The sequence below is a fragment of the Grampus griseus genome (genome assembly GCF_964374135.1).
Source record: "Grampus griseus genome assembly, chromosome: 11".
In the NCBI taxonomy this organism is placed as follows: domain Eukaryota; kingdom Metazoa; phylum Chordata; class Mammalia; order Artiodactyla; family Delphinidae; genus Grampus; species Grampus griseus.
The window spans coordinates 16,967,605-16,988,703 of record NC_139005.1 but is presented as its reverse complement, the minus strand read 5'-3'; the positions used below and the strand labels follow the sequence as shown (position 1 = coordinate 16,988,703).

Here is a 21,099-nt window from a genome sequence, read left to right as displayed (position 1 = left end):
AATACCGTTTATGCTCATTGTCTTAATAAAGATTACATCAGTGGTTTGATAATGATCTGGTTCATGCCAACTCTAGTGAAGAACATTCATCATGCCCCGCTTCCTTTTTATTTATTATATACATTAAAATTTGGAGAATAGATGCATAGCCTCCAGGCGTGAGAAATTATAAGAATTTGATGCAGTGAGGCAATAATCAATAGAAATTTCCTCTCAGAGCCCTACTAAAAGGTGTTTGAATCCTAATAATATAGATTATTTTGGAAATAGAACTTAAGCTAAACTCACAGTAGTACTTTATAAAATGTGGTTGAAACCAAAAAAAAAGAAACTATAATGAGGACATAACTCATTTATCCATGCAATAAAGTTTCATTCAGCTACTATGTCAGATGCCAAGTGGTAAGTACTGGGGATACATTGATAAACAAAAACAAACCCAGTCCTTACCCACTAGGAGCTTGAAGTCCAGGGGGATGATATAATGGAAGGAGAACAGGTATTGGAGTTGAGAATATTCTGTTTCTTATCAAGCTCTACTACCAGTTAACTAGGTGATCTTGGGCAAGCCACATCATCTCCCTGGGCCTTGGATAATTCTACTAAATAATTAAATAATCTCCAAGGTCTTCCAGTCTTTAAAATGTTTAACAGTATTTTATATCCTACTATAAGGAGGGAATTTACCACCTGTTTTCAAACACAGTGTGACCCAGGATCATCTTAATTTTCCCCAGTTAAAGTTCCTCTTTGCTTTTCCAATGTGAAATCCTTGCACCAGTACAAAGTGATATGCAGCATGTTCTTGTAGGACATAATGTGTTTTCCACTACTTTGCCCAAGGAAAATGTTCGTATCATTTCTTTAATGAAGTCCTTGCTTCTTTTTTTGATTTAGATGCAGTTGTCACTGAAGGTGGGGAGAATTTTAGCGTTGGACAGAGACAGCTGTTCTGCCTTGCCAGGGCCTTTGTCCGCAAGAGCAGTATTCTCATCATGGACGAAGCGACAGCTTCCATCGACATGGCCACAGTGAGTGCATTATCTAAGCTTCTTTAAATTGATGAGATGAAGAAATGCATGTGAAAATTACAATTTATTTTTCCTGATTGGATTCTGAATGCTCAGTACTATTGTTTTGAGTATCTTCTCAGCCACCTCCTTGATCAACCAATGATGCAGCACAACAGAATTTCAGTAAAGGAGACTTGACTCTTCTTTTAAAGGACCTCCTATTGCCAATAAACATCATATAAATTTGTCATCACTTTTTTTCTAGTTTTATTTTATTTTACTTTATTTTTCTCCATTCTACCTCTTTTTAATTGAATAATAGTTGATTTACAGTGTGTGTTAGTTTCAAGTGTACATTAAAGTGACTCAGTTATACATACACATATATCTATTCCTTTCAGTACCATCACTTTTTGATAAATCCTCAAAACAGTAAAATTCCAGGGCTCAGTTGATGAGAGTACTGTACTGTATTCAAGTATTCAAGTGTTGTGTCGTGGAAGTTCTAAGATGAAGTATGCAAATCTCTATTTAATAGAATCTATTGATAATCGAAACCAATCATTTTCTAATGCAATTTGAAGATGGAGTCATTATAATTAATGTTGGCTAGAATTAATAATGGCCTTCTCAATGTATTCATGGTAACGAGGCAGAAACTTTGCCTTTTGAAAGAAATCATTTAAAAGTGTCAAATAGGGGGAGGGATAAATTAGGAGTTTGGGATTAACATATACACACTACTGTATATAAAATAGATAATCAACAAGGACCTACTGTAGAGCACAGGAAACTCTATTCAATATTCTGTAATAACCTATATGGGAAAAGAATCTGAAAAAGAATGGATATATGTATATGTATAACTGAATCACTTAGCTGTACACCTGAAACTAACACAACATTATAAATCAACTATACTCCAATATAAAAGAAAAATTAAATTTAAAAAAAGTGTCAAATATGTCCAAGAAGGATCTGTCTGGAAGGTTGTGATTGAGTGGGGAAAATATCACATTGAACTGCTATCAATTAATGTTGTTCTTATAAAAGTTAACTTGATATTAAAAGTTTGGTATCAGAAAGGACAAAAATAAAAATCTTATTTCTTTTCTTACTGTACACTTTAGATTGAATAAAACTACCCAAAAAGGTGAAACAGCTTCAAGATTATTAAGAGCCATATATATGGAGGTGCTAATTTGACATCATTTACTTGTATTAAGTAAGACTAATCAGTTAAAGTACCTATTCAAAGTTTATATATCCTTCTCCGAGTTAAGATAATTTAAAGCAATGAAGTAGTTTCTAATGAAGCCATTTCACTAAGTAAACATAACTACATCAAAATTAGTATTAATTACTAAGTTCTTACAATATTGTGGCTTATTGTAAGGCTAGTACTGCCTCAGTAAAGATGAGAGAGAGAGAAAGAGGGAGAATAAGAATGAATTAATTGGTAATAAACCATGTGATTGGAAGAAATAGCTCCTTCACTTTAAGACGTAGGTAATCGAACTTTTTTTCTGGGATAGAGGTAGAATCCTTACCCAGGACATCTTTTAAAATATAATGATAATAATGGTTTGTGGTGGGAGTAAAAATAGTTCCTGCCTGGAATGTACTTTTATGGATCAAAATCCAAATTTTTAGCATGTACTTTATTTTTTCCTTTTCTGACACAAAACTTAACACTATTTTAGGGTTTTATTAGTTTTGAATACATCCTTTTTATGGCATAACTCAAGTGAACATTTCCACACCCATTTGGTTTCATTTTCCTCATTCAGTTTCCTGGCAATAAATCTATCAGTCATTCCTAGTTGATAAGCTGAGTTTTATTTGCATTTTGAAGACACTACAGAAGCCAGCCAGAGCTTGCTGCTGGGCACTGCTCCCTGTTAGGCCTTCTGCAGAAGACTTAGCAGTGAGAGTTCTCGGAAGAGATTGGGCATGTTGAAGCCTTGTTCTTAGGGACGCAGTATCAATATTATGGCAAGAGAAAGTAGTCCAGAGAAAACTCAGACTCTATTTATTTTTTGGCAGGAAAACATTTTGCAGAAAGTGGTAATGACAGCTTTTGCAGACCGCACCGTTGTTACAATAGCTGTAAGTATGGGCGACAGAGTTGATTTACTGCTCTTTGGTTTTTCTTCCAAGATTCAATATTCTTTATTTTTGAGCAATTAAAATATGTTGAATCATGTATTTCTCTGCTAATATTTCTGTATCTGTACAAAAAAAAGAAACAACAACAAAAAAAGAACAGCTATGGTTTGAAAGCCTTTACACTGTTTTTTTCCAAGCCGTCTGCCCTACCTTCCTCTGCTAGGTTACAATGAAAGAACATTCTCAGTCTCGGGATTCCAGCAGGTCGTGGCCTGTACTTTTTCACCAGATACAGATGGCAGTTCATATGGGATTATTCTTTCTTTTAATAATCGAATTGTCTGATGATCAGTTTCAGAAGCAAAATTCATTGGTTTGACTCCCTAGTCTGCTACTATTTGCACTTAACTTCTATGTTCCTATTTACTTAGCTGTTTGCAAAGAGACAATGAGACAGCTGTTCTGCCTTGCCAGGGCCTTCGTCCTCAAGAGAAGATAATCAAATTGAAAAAAATGCTTAAATCTTTGTAATGCCCATTATAGCTTACTTCAAAGAGGCCATGGTTTTGTCTCTTCCTCTTTGCAGATGGATGGATTCTTATTGACATTTAGGCTTACATTTAACAGAACTACTTTTTAAATGAACTGCTTAGACATTTTCCCCTCTTGCTGATTCTTTTCTCTTCTTTCCCTTTTTCTTTTCTCTCCAGCACCGTGTCTCTTCAATCTTGGATGCAGGCATTGTTTTAGTCTTATCTGAGGGTATATTAGTGGAGTGTGATACTGTTCCCAACTTGCTCGCTGTCAAGAATGGCCTCTTTACCACTTTGGTGATGACCAACAAGTAGACATCCTGAGCTACTCTGCCAAGTAGGCCATTCTCTGGTACTTATCTTAGCAACCTCCCCCCAGTAAGGCCCAGCGAAGGCAGAGATTAGAGGGGAGGGAAGTGTTGAGGGAACCAACTACAGGGTATTATTATACAAATCAGTTCAACCGGGGTGCCACCGTGCTCAATACAAATGAGGCACTTGAATGTTTTCAAATGTACACGTGCACGAGAGAGAGAGTCGGGAAACCTGGACCCAGATTTACCTCTATCTTAAGGAACACTTTCGCTCTTCCTTGAGGATGTTCTGTAAGCGTCCTTAAAGTACCGTACACGTGATGCTCCTTACCTGTCCTGAAGAATGCATCGTTTAACTTAATAATTACTTAAGTTTAACAGTTGAGTCATAGGAGTTATGTATGGAGTGCTTGCTTGCGCTTCCAGTTTTGTGAATGATGCATGGGAGAAAGGGTACCCTTTGAAGTGCAGCTTTTTCAGGGTGGCTGGAAATGATTCCCCATCAGGGCCCACCTTCTGTAAACTGGGCCTAAGTAAAAAGAAATCCACTTTCTCTCACTTTCCCAGTGAACTCTGTGATTCTTTCTGCCCTGGAGTCGCTTGATTAACTCATTCACACTAAAGTGTGAATGACTTAATGGGTGAGAGAATTGGCTAACTTGAAAAATGTTTCTATAATATTTCCCAGAATTTTCTCACTGAAGAGATGGGGAGGAAGACCTTCCTGCTCCCCTGAAAAAGGCAGGTTAAAAGGGGAAAAACAGACCTTTGTTTACTCAAAGAACTAGTTTTCTTTACTCTGCATGAAGCATGGTATTGTTGGGTGCTCCCGTTTAGTCAACACCTGAAAGATACTTGAGCATAATTTGTATTTTTTCAACAAAAAAATATGTTCTCTTACCTGATTTCTGTTCTCCTACATTCACTGTTACTTTTCTGTGTACTTGACTATCTTTTACCCATTCTTCCTTTCAAGACCACCAGTGTGGAGGTGGCCACCAGGATACCTAAAGTTCTCTCCCCTGGACACACAGAAAGCTGTAGAGGAGAACAGATTACTGTGGGATCAACTCTTTTTACCAGGCTTATAGGAAGGAGAACTCCACGAATTTGTGGTAGACCCCTTGTACAGCAACCCTCAGCTCTGTTAAGAGTAACTATTTTTCCTTCCCTGATAAAAGTTGTTCTGTTACTTTTGGTAACTGCCGCTGAAAATTGTGGAATAACTTTTAAGATAACTTTCTCAGGCTTCGAAAAAGCAGCGCTCATACCCCAAAATAGTGCATGGCATTTTTTTTAAGGAAGGTGATCTATTCTTCGCTCTTGATGAAATTAATTTCTCTGGAGCATTTTGAAAATTTCATCATTGCTATGACAATTGATACCGTACTTCGTCAAGTGAAAAATACTTTGGAGTAATAGAATAAACACTTGATATATTTATTTCTATAGGCCACGTGTTTCAATATTTTTAAAAGTAAACATTATTTTAGAATATCAAGGCAATGTTTATAATATTCTGTTTATGGATTTAGAAGCCAGGTTTTTTTTTAGTATCTATGATATGGTTATTGAAGAACTAATTTTTTTGAAGGGAATGCATAGCAGCTATTAAATGGCTCATTATGTTTATTTTTTTTCTAAATGTATGGGGATGCAAGTGGCTCTGGTCCATTCTCAAAGATAGGTAAACATTATCCTTCAAAGTGTGATAATTCCTAAATATATACCATTCATTACCTGTATTTAGTGAATGATGTAGGTTTGTCTATGGATGTTGAAAATAGTGGTGAATGTTCTAAGCAGTCATCTTTATCACATTCCATATTCATGTTGCTTTTCCCCTCTAGTTGTGAGTGCCAGCCAGGATTGCTCGCTTTTCTGAAAGCATGAGCATTGAGACTACCCCATCTGCATGGCTCAGGGCAAGTGATAAGCCTTTGCTTCTGGGGACGGCTTTAGGCTGGACTTTGGATTGTTAGGAGAAGACACTTTGGAAGACTGTGTACCAGCTAGAGAGATGATATGTCTAGGTTCGGCAGTCCCATCTTCATACTGATGTTTTGACCTGTTCAGTCCAGGTCCAATATGATGCGCCCTGGCCACCTGTGGCTCTGAGCACTTGAAATGTGGCTGGTCCTATTGAGAGGTGTCGTAAGTGTGAAATACGTACTGGATTTCAAAGACTTAATACTAATAAAAGAAAGTAAAAGATCTCATTAATAATTTTTATATTGGTTACATGTTGAAATAACATTTGGGCTATATTGGTAAAATACATTACTAAAATAAATTCCACCTGTTTATTTGTGCTTGTAAAATGTGGCTCCTAAGAGATTTAAAATTACATGTGCCTCACATTCGTGACTCACATTATATTTCCGTGGGACAGCACTTATCTTAGCAAGAGTAGTGAAAAGGTCCACGGCAAAGACTTTTCCCTTGTAAATCCTAACGATAAAAAAATTATAGCAGCTGACATTTATTATTTGCTCATATGTATCAGACAAAGTCCTGAATTTTTTTCTACATGGATTATCTCATTTGATCCCCACCACCGTTCTCCAAGGCAGGTACTGTGACGACCACCATTTCACTGATGTGAAACGTGAAGCATACAAAAGTTGTTTGTTGCTCGAGGTTGCACAACCAAAACATGAGTCCATTCTAACTTCAGAGCCTTCATTCTTTTTTTTTTTTTTTTTTTTTTTTGCGGTACGCGGGCCTCTCGCTGTTGTGGCCTCTCCCGTCGCGGAGCACAGGCTCCGGACGCGCAGGCTCAGCGGCCATGGCTCATGGGCCCAGCCGAGCCGGGGCATGTGGGATCTTCCCGGACCGGGGCACGAACCCGTGTCCCCTGCATCGGCAGGCGGACTCTCAACCACTGCGCCACCAGGGAAGCCCCAGAGCCTGCATTCTTAACCATGATGCTAAGAATGACAGGTGAACAATCCTCTAAGTACCAGATCCTCCCAACAAAATGGTGGAAATAGCTCACACTTTGAAGTTAATAAGTCTGGTATGGTTGCTGGTTCCGCTACTTATTATCTGTGTGATACGCTTTTGCTTTACCTCTATGAACCCCAGCGTTCTCGCCTATAAAGTGGAGAGAGATAACACCCACATTCGAGGAATGTTCTGATGATTAACAAGTATTTGTGTGGAGTACCTAATGTATGATATATGCTCAGTAGGTGGTAGCTTTTATAATGATGAATTACTAACACCAAAGCTTCTCTCCAGATGGTACCATGTGGGAAGAGAGAATGAATGAGTGGCAGTGATCTCTAAAGGCAAAGAGACGGCATGCCTACCTAAAGTCCTGGATAATTCATTTTAACACTGCATGCCAGAATGGACTTCCCCCATGGTCTTACTAGAATTGAACCACCTTCCAGAGTTCTTCAAATTGTGTGTCAGCCCACGGAATTATTGACTCTACTCAAGGGATAATTTTAGTGTAGATTAAACTATAACCCAACTGGTTCACGATGACTCTTCTTATTTAATTACTTAACAAACACTTGTTAGCCTACTCACGTTTCCATGAAAATGATGAAACTACTATATTAGCTACACCCAATTTAATACAGCCTATGTAAGACCATACTGGCTGGTGTTTAAAAGTATGTAAATCAATCATACTTTAAATAAGAAAGAAAAAGAGGGGCTGCGCTTCTTGCACCTCCTGGCTTCCCAAGATAAAGAAATGTCCTTGAATAATCAGTGAAATATGCATGTTCCCTTGCTTTGGCTGGTGTCCTGAAATTTATAACGAATACATTTATTCTTTTTTCACTCACAGCATCGGGTTCACACTATTCTGACGGCAGACCTAGTTATTGTGATGAAGCGAGGAAATATTTTAGAATATGACACTCCAGAAAGCCTCTTGGCCCAGGAAGATGGAGTATTTGCTTCTTTTGTTCGCGCAGACATGTGAAGGAATGTCTTAAAACCATACGTGTATTTAAAATAATGCTGTCATAACGTACTTAAAGGATCATCAGCTTGGCCTTTGGAAAGTGGCATCTTAAACTTTTATATGCTTTTGTGAAGCTTACTTGTTACATTGTGGAATTTTGTAGTTAGTAACGATATCACTTTACCAGTGAACATTGTGTTTTCTATGTTGACATTTATTCTTCCTGGTTTTTTGTTTTGTTTTGCTTTCCAAGCTATTACTGCTTAATATGTTTATTACTGATGTTTTTTTCTAAAGATTCAGCCACATCACCTTTAAGAATAACAGGTTGTATTAAAACATGTACTTTAAGTGGTAAATCAACTGCTATGTTTAAGTCTGGTAAATATCTCTCAGGCATAGAAGTTATAATGAGTGTTCAGTATTATTGTACTCTGATTTATAAGAATATATTTTCCTTTTTGTTGGTGTCTCCAGATGTTATTGGAAGAAAATAAGAGGTAGACAGCTTTTCTACTCAGTTAGAAAGTGAAACACTCAAATTCATTATCTGGGGTCTGAGAATATTTTCCGTTTCATTAACATTAGTAATCCTGATGCTTCTTTTAGCAGTCTCTTTTTTTCATCTAAATTGTTTCCTGTCACCAAGAAGTCATCACATTTATAATAATGCTGTAAAGCCAAAACCTGCACTAGAAAGATCATGAAAAGAGTTTGAAAATTTGACAAATTATACCCAAGGTTCCATTTTTCCCTGTCTAGTAAGAGGAGAGTTCTTAAGATATCAGGCATATTGTGCCCTTTCCAGACTGAGGTTCAAAGAGTAATTAGGCTCAACCTTTCAGTGGCAGGTCAGCTACAGCTTTTTATGGTTTATTTAATCATTAGATGTGATTATGATCCTCAAGCCCTAAAATTCCACATTATTCAAGATTAGGGAGCACAGGCAAGTGGCCTTATTTTCACAGGATATATGTATACATACATACATACATATACATCTGTAGGTGTACATATATATGTAAAACAAGTATCTATTTCTAGGTGGAAGAGTGTACTTCTTTTAGACATTTATGCCCAATGGTGTCACACATGTATACATTTGCTCCTGCTCTAATTTTAATGTACATGTGAAAAGTGTATCAAAAATGTTATTCTAATTTTAATGTGCATGTTCACAGTGCATTAAAATGTATGACATATTAGTATTATGCTTGCTTAAATGTAAATTAATAGATTCAAAAAATATTAAAAGTTACCTTCACTGTCATGCTAGCAGCCAAAGCTTTCTACTGCAATTCTGTACCTGTTTGTATACATATCATTGATTTTCATGTGAGGATCCATGGGCATTGTAAGACTGTGAAGAATTATGATTGACGAAAAAAGAGAATATATGCTCCGTCCCTATAGTTCTGTGTTCAATTTATTGTATTGTGTATTCATGCTTGCCTGATGTTTACCTAAAATAAGTTTCACGAGGATGGACAAAAATGTTCTATGTTATTTAGCTCAAATTGTCACCTTTTGTTGTATATATAAAACTTCATTGGGAGAAAAATCCTCTTATTGTTTCCTAAAAGCTAAACAGAACAGAATCAGTAACTATTGATTTGATCTTGAAAATATTTTCTAAACATTCCACCAATCTCCTCTAAGTATTTCTGGCATTCAGATACTTTGTAAGGCTGAATTTACATGATGCTTGTTACCAAGTTATACCTCAATCTCACAGAGAAACTGGGATTTATCCACTGACGTAATCCCTCACAATATTTGTAAATTCTACTGCTATCCAGGCAACGTCAGTAGAAGCATATCTAATAACACTAAACAGAAAGTCACGTTTACCATTTTTACACCCAAGTGGTCACTCGTTTCCTCATAACTTTTAGTCACTTGAGTGTTTGTTTACAAAACTAAATTGAAAAGTCAAGGATGATTTTTTAAATTGTTTAATCATTTATTGTGTTATATATATGATCTATTGAATATAGAAATGACTCATCCTGAAATAATATTTTACTAAATAAGTACATATATATAGAAGACCAGCCTTTACCTAATCAAATTTCACATTCACAAATGTTACACTTAATTAACCAAATCGATTTTACCAATTTTAATTCCTTAATATTTGTTAAAAGCAGTAAATACATAAATCTTTATGTGAAAATAGATTCTTGATATTGTTGAGAGAGAAAAAATACTTCTCTTAAAGGATTGTGCATCCTCTACTTTTATGCTACTCCCCACAATCAATATAAAAGTCAACTTCGCTCTAGACTAGAGAAGAGAAGACCCTCCTAAGTAACTGATACTTGAGGTCTGGGACCAAGTCTTGTTTGTCTTTGTACCCTTGCCATAAAATACAAGTGCCTGGACCACAGCAGGCCCTAATAAGTATCGTTGATTGATCCACTGATTAATTTCACCATGTGCCTATAACTCTTCACTTTCTGTGTTGTGTTTACTGTGAAAATATATTGCTTTGGTATTATATAATAAATTACTCTTTTTGTTTGCTTAATTAAGAAGGATGATTATTCTTTCACTTATAATACCATTGGGGATCAATCACGACTGATCAATAGATGTAAATTAACACAGGTTGACAAGACAGTACCTGATCATGCTTTGACAATTTTGTTTCATATCTGCCACAGTCATGCACTTCATTAGCTTTATATGTAGGCTCTAGGGAAGTTTCCATCAAGTGGAACAACTATATCAGTAAGTTTTGTTACGTCTCTAATTAAATAGCTGGATGTCTGGACTTTTCCCCAAGGTTTATTGATCAGTTCTTATGATTGCCTTCCAATATATCTTTTATGACATTTTGTACTACATTCTTTGGAGTTCTGTGACTTATACTACTATAATAATTCCCTTATTAATCCATTATCCAAAGTTAAATGCAATCTTCTAATCTTAGCCTTTTAGAACAAGAAACAGTAGCCAAGAGGCTGTATCCTGTAACTTGTTTAATTTTTTCTTTAGTAACTATACGTCATTTACAAGATTTGCTCAAGCATAAGTAAGATTCACCTAGTCCAAACTCTCCAGTGAAAGGGCTTATCTCTGTATTTCTAGCAAATGCTTTCAGATGAGATTCATAATTAGCCAAGTTTGGGAATCGCTGATCTACCTCAGTCATCACTCTCATTTCTTTTTATTGTGCATAACATGGAGCTATAACACGCTGGAGGTGATTTCCACACGCTTCCTATCTTTGCTGCCATTAACCTATCCTGGATAGGTTATGACAACCTATCGGTGTCATTGAATGAACTGCCTTAGTTCCGTCATGAAGGAAACATAGTGAAATGAACTGAATCTTAGCTGAGAATATATAAACAAGGACTCTGAACGTGATTTTCTTTTGTGGTTTAATCAGCAATATGTGATCTAAGGGGTTTTAAAAAGATGTAAAGCTTTTTTTACCCACATCTGAATTCCCTGTTGAATCATTTGCACATTATTCTGCTGAGTTTGAAGTCATATTTCCAAAATGTTTATAGTGTGTAAATGTGATCATTGTGGGTAGGTTTCACTAACGATATTTCACGATATGGAAGGAAGACAAATTACCTGTGATGATTACTCCCCTTGCCACCTTCACATTTTTCCCGTAGGTATCATCATCGCTGACATATGAAAGCTGATATAGTCATTCTACATATCTACTACATGGTATTTAAATTATTTCTTTTTCTAGGGACTATAGCTAATTTCCCTTGTCATTCACACTGTGGTCACCAGTGCCCTATTTCTAAATTGACAAAGATCAAGGGAGCCATACCTGGCTAAATAAGTTAATTGGCTCAAAGAAGAAAGCCTGTGATCTTAGTGCCACCAACCATCAGAGACCATCTCCAAATGTATACTGCATCTTAATGGCAAAGAGCTTTGTTTTCAGACAATTATTTTTTTATCACTTAATCTGCCCTTCGCGTAAGTAACTTGTTCATATAACAGCAACAGTGCAACACTGGCCAATGCTGCTTCATTTCCATTTTTCTCTTAGGGCTACGGTATGTGCTATTTATACACGTTATCAGTTTTTATTAAGTGAAAGACAGTTGACCTTTAATATTATCAGGGCTAAGTGGATTTAGGCCAACTCTTCCATATCTAAGTATTTGCACTTTGACTCATAGTAGTTGGAACTTTGTTCCAACACTAGTTAAGAGCAATTTAAAAAATTCCTAATCTCTTTCTTTCAGAGACCCAAAATGTTCATCAATCCTTTGAAAGTAGGCATAAACAGAATCCTCCAGTGAAGTTTACTCTTAATCCTCTTTCACAGGTTACAATCTATCTCCCAACTTCTCAATATGCATGGGCCCCCCCCACATACATATCCTAGATAGAGTCACTTCTGTCTTAACTTGCTGCCCTAAGGAAGTGCATAGTTGCTATGAATTTTTACAGCACACATTAACACAATGCATAGATAAGTCAAATACAAGTGCTTAGAATGGATGGCAGAAAGAGATGCTTATAATCATAATATTCTTAGTGTTTCTTCCAGATAGAAAAAATCACCTTAGGAAGAAATTTCACTTCTTGATAAATCATAAAATGTATTTCCACACTTGGTCTTAGCCAGAAGGCTGAGAAGTGCTAATAAAATGTATTTCCAGTGATAGGAAGTTCAACCCACCTTTTCTACCAGTTTTTAAGATAACAGTAGCAACACATTGCTGGGTTATGGTGGGCAGGTTCTTTTTAGTTCAACAAAGGGATGATAATAATTGTTATGGGGACTTCCCTGGTGGTCCAGTGGTTAAGACTCTGGGCTTCCACTGCAGGGGGCATGAGTTCGATCCCTGGTCAGGGAAGTAAGATCCTGCATGCCATGCGGTACAGTCAAAAATTTTTTTAAATAAGTAAATTAATTAACAATACTAATAATAATTGTCATGAAAGCTAGTAACCAGACATTTTTGAAAGATGATTGTCTCCCTACTAAGAAAGTTTGCATGAAAATAAACTTTGGTTACTTCGTCTTGATTGATAATTTGTTGAGTATCTGCTAAGTGTCACCTTTGAGTAACAGAGTGTGATTCAGGGAGGTTATTTGCCAGAGTAGTACAAAGCTTTCTAGTATATTAAAATTAGTATAAAATCTTCTGAAATAACTATCTTTATTGTATTTATTTTACAGATGAGAAAACAGAGGCTAGGATTTAAATGAATTACCCCAAAATCATGGATTTAATCATTGATCTCTGTCCGACTCCAGAGATGGCACTGTTTTTTTGTTTGTTTTTGGTTTTTTTGGGGTTTTTTTGCGGTACGCGGGCCTCTCACTGTTGTGGCCTCTCCCGTTGCGGAGCACAGGCTCCGGACGCACAGGCTCAGCGGCCATGGCTCACGGGCTCAGCCGCTCCGCGGCATGTGGGATCTTCCCGGACCGGGGCACGAACCCGTGTCCCCTGCATCGGCAGGCGGACTCTCAACCACTGCACCACCAGGCAAACCCCAGAGATGGCACTTTTAAACACCAGAGAATGGAAGTAGAAAGATGGGGGTGGTATCGAATGGAGATTTGTGCATTGGAATCTAGGAAATGCAGAATTATTGGGTGTCAGGAAGAGTGAGGACTGGGCCAGTTCTAAAGACCGTCCACTCTCTGATCCTGTCTCTCTGTCTCAAGCTTCTCAGCTTCCTCTTCCCTTCTGAGCTGCCATTTCCATCCCTCTGTCCACTCCTTCCTCATCTTGTGTGTGGCCTTTCTGACCATTCCTATCTTAGATGAAATCTTGGAGCCCCTGGGCCCACAACTCACTATCTTCACTTCTCAGATTGTCTGTTTCCAAGTACCCAGCAAGGAATCTACTTTGTCCAGCTGATCTTTTGATCTTATGTGTGACTGGACAAATTTGCATCACTTCACTTTGGGTCAAGAATCAATCTCTGGCCTAAAAAGCTGTGGCCAGAAGGTCTGAGCCAATTAGAAGTCATGTCTTCTGCTGAGGTGAATTTCACACAGTCTGGAGAGTGACCTGAAAGCAAGAATACAAACCCCACTCTCAACCAGTAGTTCCAGGAAAAGAGCGATGAAACTGGGCTGGCTACTGATTATTTTCAGAAGAAAAAGGAAAATTGGAAGGAGGGAGAACCATTCTTCAATCACATGAGCACTCAAGTGAGGTAGTTGACTAAACTCTCGTGCATTCGTCACATGTTCGCATACCCTACCTTTGCTCCAGAGAGAAGCAAAGTCCAAAGAAGGATATAATTTTCTTTTAAAATAAGAAAACAAGACAAAATCTCCTGCCATAAGTAACTTCCAAATATTGACTTTTTAAGCCCAAGTTTTATTTCCCTGTGGCAATGACTGCATAACACACAGCCTGTGAGACATTTCCTCACAGCCACCCATTCAAAATGAGCAGTGACACTCACCTAGAGCTGCACCATCCTTCTCATTTCAGGATCCCCAGCACATATGACAATCACAAGCATACTTTAGATAGAAGCACCCATTTCTCCCAGTGATCCATCACTTCCATTTCTAAGTGCCAAGCACTTGGCCCAGACACTGAATTCACTGTGTCCTTGGCAAACAGGAAAGAGAAAGTGGCAGAAGGCAGGTTTGGGGGTGAGACAATTTCACCTGAAAATAGGAGCTTCTTTTCTTTGTTCCCACCTGACAACTTCCAACATATATTAAATGCAGTAAAATATTATATTGGAAACGCAAGGCATCTAGGCTTTTGGCCAAAAACGTAGGGAAAAAATTAGCAAGCCTAGTATTTCATGGGAAATTCTTGGCTTAAATAATATTTTAATAAAGCTTAGCTATATGTGCCAATAAAACATAGAGATGACAGAATGATTTATGATTTAAATATCATATAATCGCTGAAGTGTCTAGTACCATCTTATATCAAACAACATAAGAGAAGCAAATTCCCGGGGGCACAGAAGAAAGGAGCAATGTGAAATCAATGCAGATATCAGTAGAGTGCATATTGCATAAACCATCTCATTAAAAATTTGATGAAAGGATAATAATAGCTAACATATCTTGAGAAGATATAATATGAGCCTTAGAAGTATACTCTTATTTAATCTTGACAAAAGCTTTATAAGGTAAGCATTATTATCCCCATTTTAGAATTGAGGTACAGATTGGCTAATTTGCCAAAGGGTTAGTGGAAATGATATGCAAACTCAGGCAACCTGATTTCCAGGCTCATACTCATAGCCATGTGCTATACTAATGATTAAATTAATCATTTAACTTTTCTTGGGAATAAATTATTTATATTATATATATATTATTATAGATCATATATATGATATATGATCTATAATAACAAAGAATTATGTCAGTCTACATAGAATATATTGAAAAAGAAACCGGACCAGGAATTAGAAGACCTGGATTCTAGTTTCGATTCTATCACATATCGAATGTATGGCCTTGGACTTATCATTGAAAGCCTGAGTTTCCATCTCCTCATTTGCAAAAAGGAAAACAAGATGGCATGATAACAACCGCCTGCTGGCCTCATCGAGTTTTTGTGAATCTTTTAAATTAAATGATGGTGAAAGAATTTTATGATTTGAAAAGCACATTCTGGTATGAAATATCAGCATTGAGAACCCACTACATATACCACATCTTAATAGTACTATAGGGATTTTTTAAGTCAGAAAATAAGCTTTTCCCTTTTTAAAAAACTTGATATGATTCTAACTTTACAATGGTGAGATGATATATTCAAGCTGAAATATTATATAGAAATGGCTCCAGAATATTGATATCCTTGGGGTTCTGGAAAGGGCAAATGCAAAAGCAGTCTTCTGGGGTACAACCTACCTGTCCTGGGGAGGACATAAAAAATTAAGTGAACTCACACTCAAAATTAAAACCACCAGGATGGGAATCAAGAGACACAACAAATAGGGATATTAGCACAAGAATGAGAAATAATAAAACAATCTATAAGAGATGTAAAAATATGGATGTTTGCCAAAAAGGATGTGAAAACGTGCTCAATATCATTCTTCATCAGGAATGCAAATTTAAAATTAAAAAAGAAACAAAGAGCTACCTACCCACTGAAATGACTAAAACCACAAAGACTAACAATACCAAGTGTTGGTGAAGGTGGGACTCTCACACATTGTTGGAGAGAGTGTAAATGGCACAACCAGTGTCAAAAACTGGCTGTTTCTACTAAGGCTAAATCTGTGCCTTTACCAGGACTCAACATTTCCACTCCTGGGCACCTGTCCAAGAGAAATGAGTGCTTATGTCCACAAAAAGACTTGTACAGAAATGTTAAGAGCAGCTCAATTCATAAGAGTGAAAAAACCAAAAAAAAAAAACCAGCCCAAATGCCCAACAATGGGAAGATGGATAAATAATGGTGGCTTATCCACTCAAGGAAATACTGTTCCTGGTATATGAAACAACATAGCCAAAGCTCACCAATATTGTATTGAGTGAAAGAGGGCAGATACCAAAGAATGTCATGAAAAACGTAGGGGTGAAACAGGAATAAAGACACAGACTTACTAGAGAATGGACTTGAGGCTATGGGGAGGGGGAAGGGTAAACGGTGACAAAGTGATAAAGAGGCATGGACATATATACACTACCAAACGTAAGGTAGATAGCTAGTGGGAAGCAGCCGCATAGCACAGGGAGATCAGCTCGGTGCTTTGTGACCGCCTGGAGGGGTGGGATAGGGAGGGTGGGAGGGAGGGAGACGCAAGCGGGAAGAGATATGGGAACATATGTATATATATATAACTGATTCATTTTGTTGTGAAGCTGAAACTAACATACCATTGTAAAGCAATTATACTCCAATAAAGATGTTTAAATAAAAAAAAAAAAAAAAGAATATCTTTATACATGGTTCCATGTATACCAAGCTAAGCAACAAGCAAAACATGCCAATGATAAAATAAGCCATAACAGACTGAGCTCTGGTGGGGAGCAATTACAGTCTGGAAAGAGGCAGAAGGAAATCTTCTAGGGTGATAGACATGTTTTATGTCTTGATCTGTAATCTGCATGGCAGTTCCATAGTTGTTTACATGGGTTTTTTAAAAGGTAGGAAAAAGAAATTAATTTAAAGTAACCAAATAGAATGTCTAGAAAAGAAAAAAGCCATTAAAATTAAAAATTCAATGAACAGATTAAACAGCAATTAAGCTTAAATGATGAGAGACTTCTTCCATTGGAAACAGATCTAGAACGCACCTGGAATGCAACACAGAACAAGCTGATAGAAAATAAGAAGGACACTGAAATGTAGAAAACAAACTAGTTACCAGTGGGAAGAGGGAAGGGGGGAGGGGCAACATAGGGGCAGGGGATGAAGAGGTACAAATTATTATGTATAAAATAAGATACAAGGATATATTGTACAACACAGGGAATATTGCAAATATTTTATAATAACTATAAATGAAGTATAATCTTTAAAAATTGTGAATCACTATATTATACACCTGTAACATATAATGTACAGCGAGTATGTTTCAAAAAAAAAAGAACACTGAAAAGATATGGAGGATAGGGACTTCCTTGGTGGTACAGTGATTAAGAATCCATCTGCCCAACCCTCAGAATGGGAGAAAATATTTGCAAACGAATCAACGGACAAAGGATTAATCTCCAAAATATATAAACAGCTCATGCAGCTCAATATTAAAAAAAAAACCCAATCCAAAAATGGGCAGAAGACCTAAATAGACATTTCTCCAAAGAAGACATACAGATGGCCAAGAAGCACATGAAAAGCTGCTCAACATCACTAATCATTAGAGAAATGCAAATCAAAACTACAATGAGGTATCACCTCACACCAGTTAGAATGGGCATCGTCAGAAAATCTACAAACAACAAATGCTGGAGAGGGTGTGGAGAAAAGGGAACCCTCTTGCACTGTTGGTGGGAATGTAAATTGATACAGCCACTAGGGAGAACAGTATAGAGGTTCCTTAAAAAATTAAAAATAGAATTACCATATGATCCAGCAATCCCACTACTGTGCATATACCCAGAGAAAACCATAATTCAAGAAGACACATGCACCCCAAGGTTCATTGCAGCACTATTTACAATAGCCAGGTCATGGAAGCAACCTAAATGCCTGTTGACAGACAAATGGATAAAGAAGTTGTGGTACATGTATACAATGGAATATTACTCAGCCATAAAAAAGAACGAAACTGTGTCATTTGTTGAGACGTGGATGGATCTAGAGACTGTCATACAGAGTGAAATAAATCAGAAAGAGAAAAACAAATATTATATATTAACGCATATATGTGGAACCTAGAAAAATGGTACAGATGAACCGGTTTGCAGGGCAGAAATTGAGACACAGATGTAGAGAACAAACATATGGACCCCAAGCGGGGAAAGCGGCGGGGGAATGGGGGTGGTAGTGTGATGAATTGGGAGATTGGGACTGACATGTATACACTGATGTGTATAAAATTGATGACTAATAACAACTTGCTGTATAAAAAAATAAATAAAATTTTTTTAAAAAAAGAAAGCAGGGATCAAAATCTAAAATCATAGATGCATGAAGAAACCCTGAAAGGATACGCAGACACTCACAATAGTGGTTGCCAGAAATAGGCGATAGTGGGAACTGGACAGATCAGCATCATGGAAGGGAGGTAGACCTCTCACTGAATAATTTTTTATATGTTCTAATATTTGATCAGTGTGACTATATGCTGTTTTTCATATAAGAGAGTATATGAAAAACAGCATATTTTGTTTATTAATAAGACAAAACTGCAACCTGGAAAAAAAAAAAAGAATCCGTCTGCCAATACAGGGGACATGAGTTCGAGCCCTGGTCCGGGAAGATCCCACATGCCGCAGAGCAAATAAGCCCGTGTACAACAACTACTGAGCCTGCACTCTAGAGCCTGTGAGCCACAACTACTGAGCCTGCGTGCCACAAGTACTGAATCCCATGCGCCTAGAGCCCGTACTCTGCAACAAGAAAAGCCACCACAATGAGAAGCCCACGCACCGCAACGACAAGTAGCCCCCGCTCACTGCAACTAGAGAAAGCCTGTGTGCAGCAACGAAGACCTAATGCAGCCAAAAATAAATAAATAAATTTATTCTAAAAAAAAAGTTATGGAGGATAGATTTAGAAGGTCTGAAAGAGGGATCCCAGGGGGAAAAAAAGAGAATGAAGAGGATTCAAAGAGCCAGGAACTATTCCTAAAAAAATTTGGACTCAGATGATTTCAAAAAGTGGCTAATCCCTATTCTGTTTAAACTATTCCAGTCCATAGAGAAGGAATATGCATCAATTTTTTTACGAAGACTCATAACATTTACCCAAAATCAGGCAGAAACAAGACAGAAAGAATAATACAGACTAACTCACATACATATCTATGCAAAAATCCTAAATAAATAGTAGGAAAGACAATCCAGCATTATATTAAAATAATAATTTATCACGACCAAGTGGAGTTTATCACAGGAATGTAAAAACAATTTGACTCTTTTTTTAACCTAGTAACATAATTCACCCTATTAACTGGCCAAGGAAGGGAAAAAAAGTCACTTTGGTATATGCTAAAAAGGTCTTTTATGTAATTCATCATCCATTATTGAATTTGAAAAGTAGAAAAAGCACACTACCTCAAAATGATAGCCATGTAAACTATATATTCTGGAAGCATTTTCTCAAAATCACTAAAAAGAAAACATGTCTGATGTCACCATTGTTATTTACTATTGATCTGAAAATACCAACAAATGCAGGCTAAGAAAAATATACACAAATTATAAATTAATTAAATACTAATTAAAGAAGTTACATTAAAGTTATAATTATTTTAGAAAATATTATGTTTTAATATTTAATTTAATATGTTTAATTATAATAAATTAATATGTTTAATTTATTAATATAATTAATATATTAATAAATTAATATTAATTTAATATTTAATTTAATATGTTTCATTGGCCTATGCTAAATCCTTTACACACTTACCTCATTTAATCTATACAACTCGAAGAGGTAGATGCTAGCGTCTCCATTGTACAGAAAAGGCAATTGAGGCTCAGAACGATTTAGTGTGTTGCTCAAAGCCACCAACCAAGGAAATGGCAGAACTGGTCATTGATCTCACATCCTTCTGACTCTAAAACTATGTGAACTTAAACAAAAGGTATATTTCATGCATCTTCCACAATTCCTCAATTTCAAAAAAAAGACTCAATTGCATAATAAATTTCTGTAGATTTATAGAGAGGAGATCATTTTATTACCCCATTTATTCTGACAATAAATGAGGTAATTTGACATTTTAGATTAGCAACAAATATCAAATATTTAATTCTAATTTGAACCTGTTTAGAAAAATGGTCTTGTAAAAACTTTTCTGGCACAGGTAATTTTTACCTAAAGGAAAATTCAGGTCATTTAACAGCAGAAAAAAAAATCCTGGCAAATGATCATTGGGGCCAATAGTCTAAATATCACTTTAAAATTTTCAACCTCTATAATCCCTCTGCAGCAGGCATTTTTGAAAGGTGGCAATAAGGAGTCACCTTACTGAGAAAGTTCTGGAAAATCTCAGGTTTCTCCTACCAAGCACTGCATGTGTCACTGATTTTTCAAAACATAGTGATATGAAAGCTTAGCAATGGATCAAGACATTGTTGGGAATAGCTGTTTCCCCAAGAGCTTCAGAAAAGCCTATAGCAAGATAGATCCCAGGATCCTGCAAACTTGCCTTTCTTCTGCACAGAATATCAAGGCATAATTTCAAGGTCTGGAAAAACAAATAGTGACAGCCACTATTATTCATCTCCTCTTGGACGAGACCCTACCAGCTTTATTTAGTACTAGCATTTTGTACACTAACAGCAGAAAATAATTACCGCGGGTACTCTCTACTTGATTGAAGGAACCACTTTTCTCTTGGAGACACTATTACAGTAAACCAGACATGTTGATTTCCTGGGTCTCTATTTTATTACCAGTATCTTGGCTGGCTCCCTTTCAGTCCTCTGTCTTGATTAAATTCAGGAGTTGAGGAGATGCCAGTACAAGTACTGGACAGTTAGGATTCTGAAGGTTGGTGAGGTCTCAAAAATAATACTTAAGTCTATAAAATGATATTATCATGTATTTTCTTTTCTTAGTCTTAGATTAAGAAAGATAGTTAAATAATAGTTA

General features: G+C 36.7%; 1 protein-coding gene across 14 annotated transcripts in view; it reads left to right on the top strand.

The window, feature by feature from the left end:
* Positions 1-10,424, top strand: part of ABCC9 (ATP binding cassette subfamily C member 9) — a 149,072-nt gene extending 138,648 nt beyond the window's left edge. For 8 of the 14 annotated variants that reach the window (XM_082665444.1, XM_082665434.1, XM_082665433.1 and 5 more), the window contains 3 exons: positions 898-1,031; positions 3,060-3,122; positions 7,775-10,424. In XM_082665444.1, coding sequence (XP_082521570.1) covers positions 898-1,031; positions 3,060-3,122; positions 7,775-7,912 — 335 coding nt within the window. In that variant the 3' untranslated portion in view covers positions 7,913-10,424. Of the gene's footprint in view, positions 1-897; positions 1,032-3,059; positions 3,123-3,832; positions 4,008-7,774 lie in introns of all 14 variants that reach the window. The other 6 variants (XM_082665437.1, XM_082665436.1, XM_082665445.1 and 3 more) reach the window with 2 other exon arrangements.
* Positions 10,425-21,099: the final 10,675 nt, after the last annotated feature.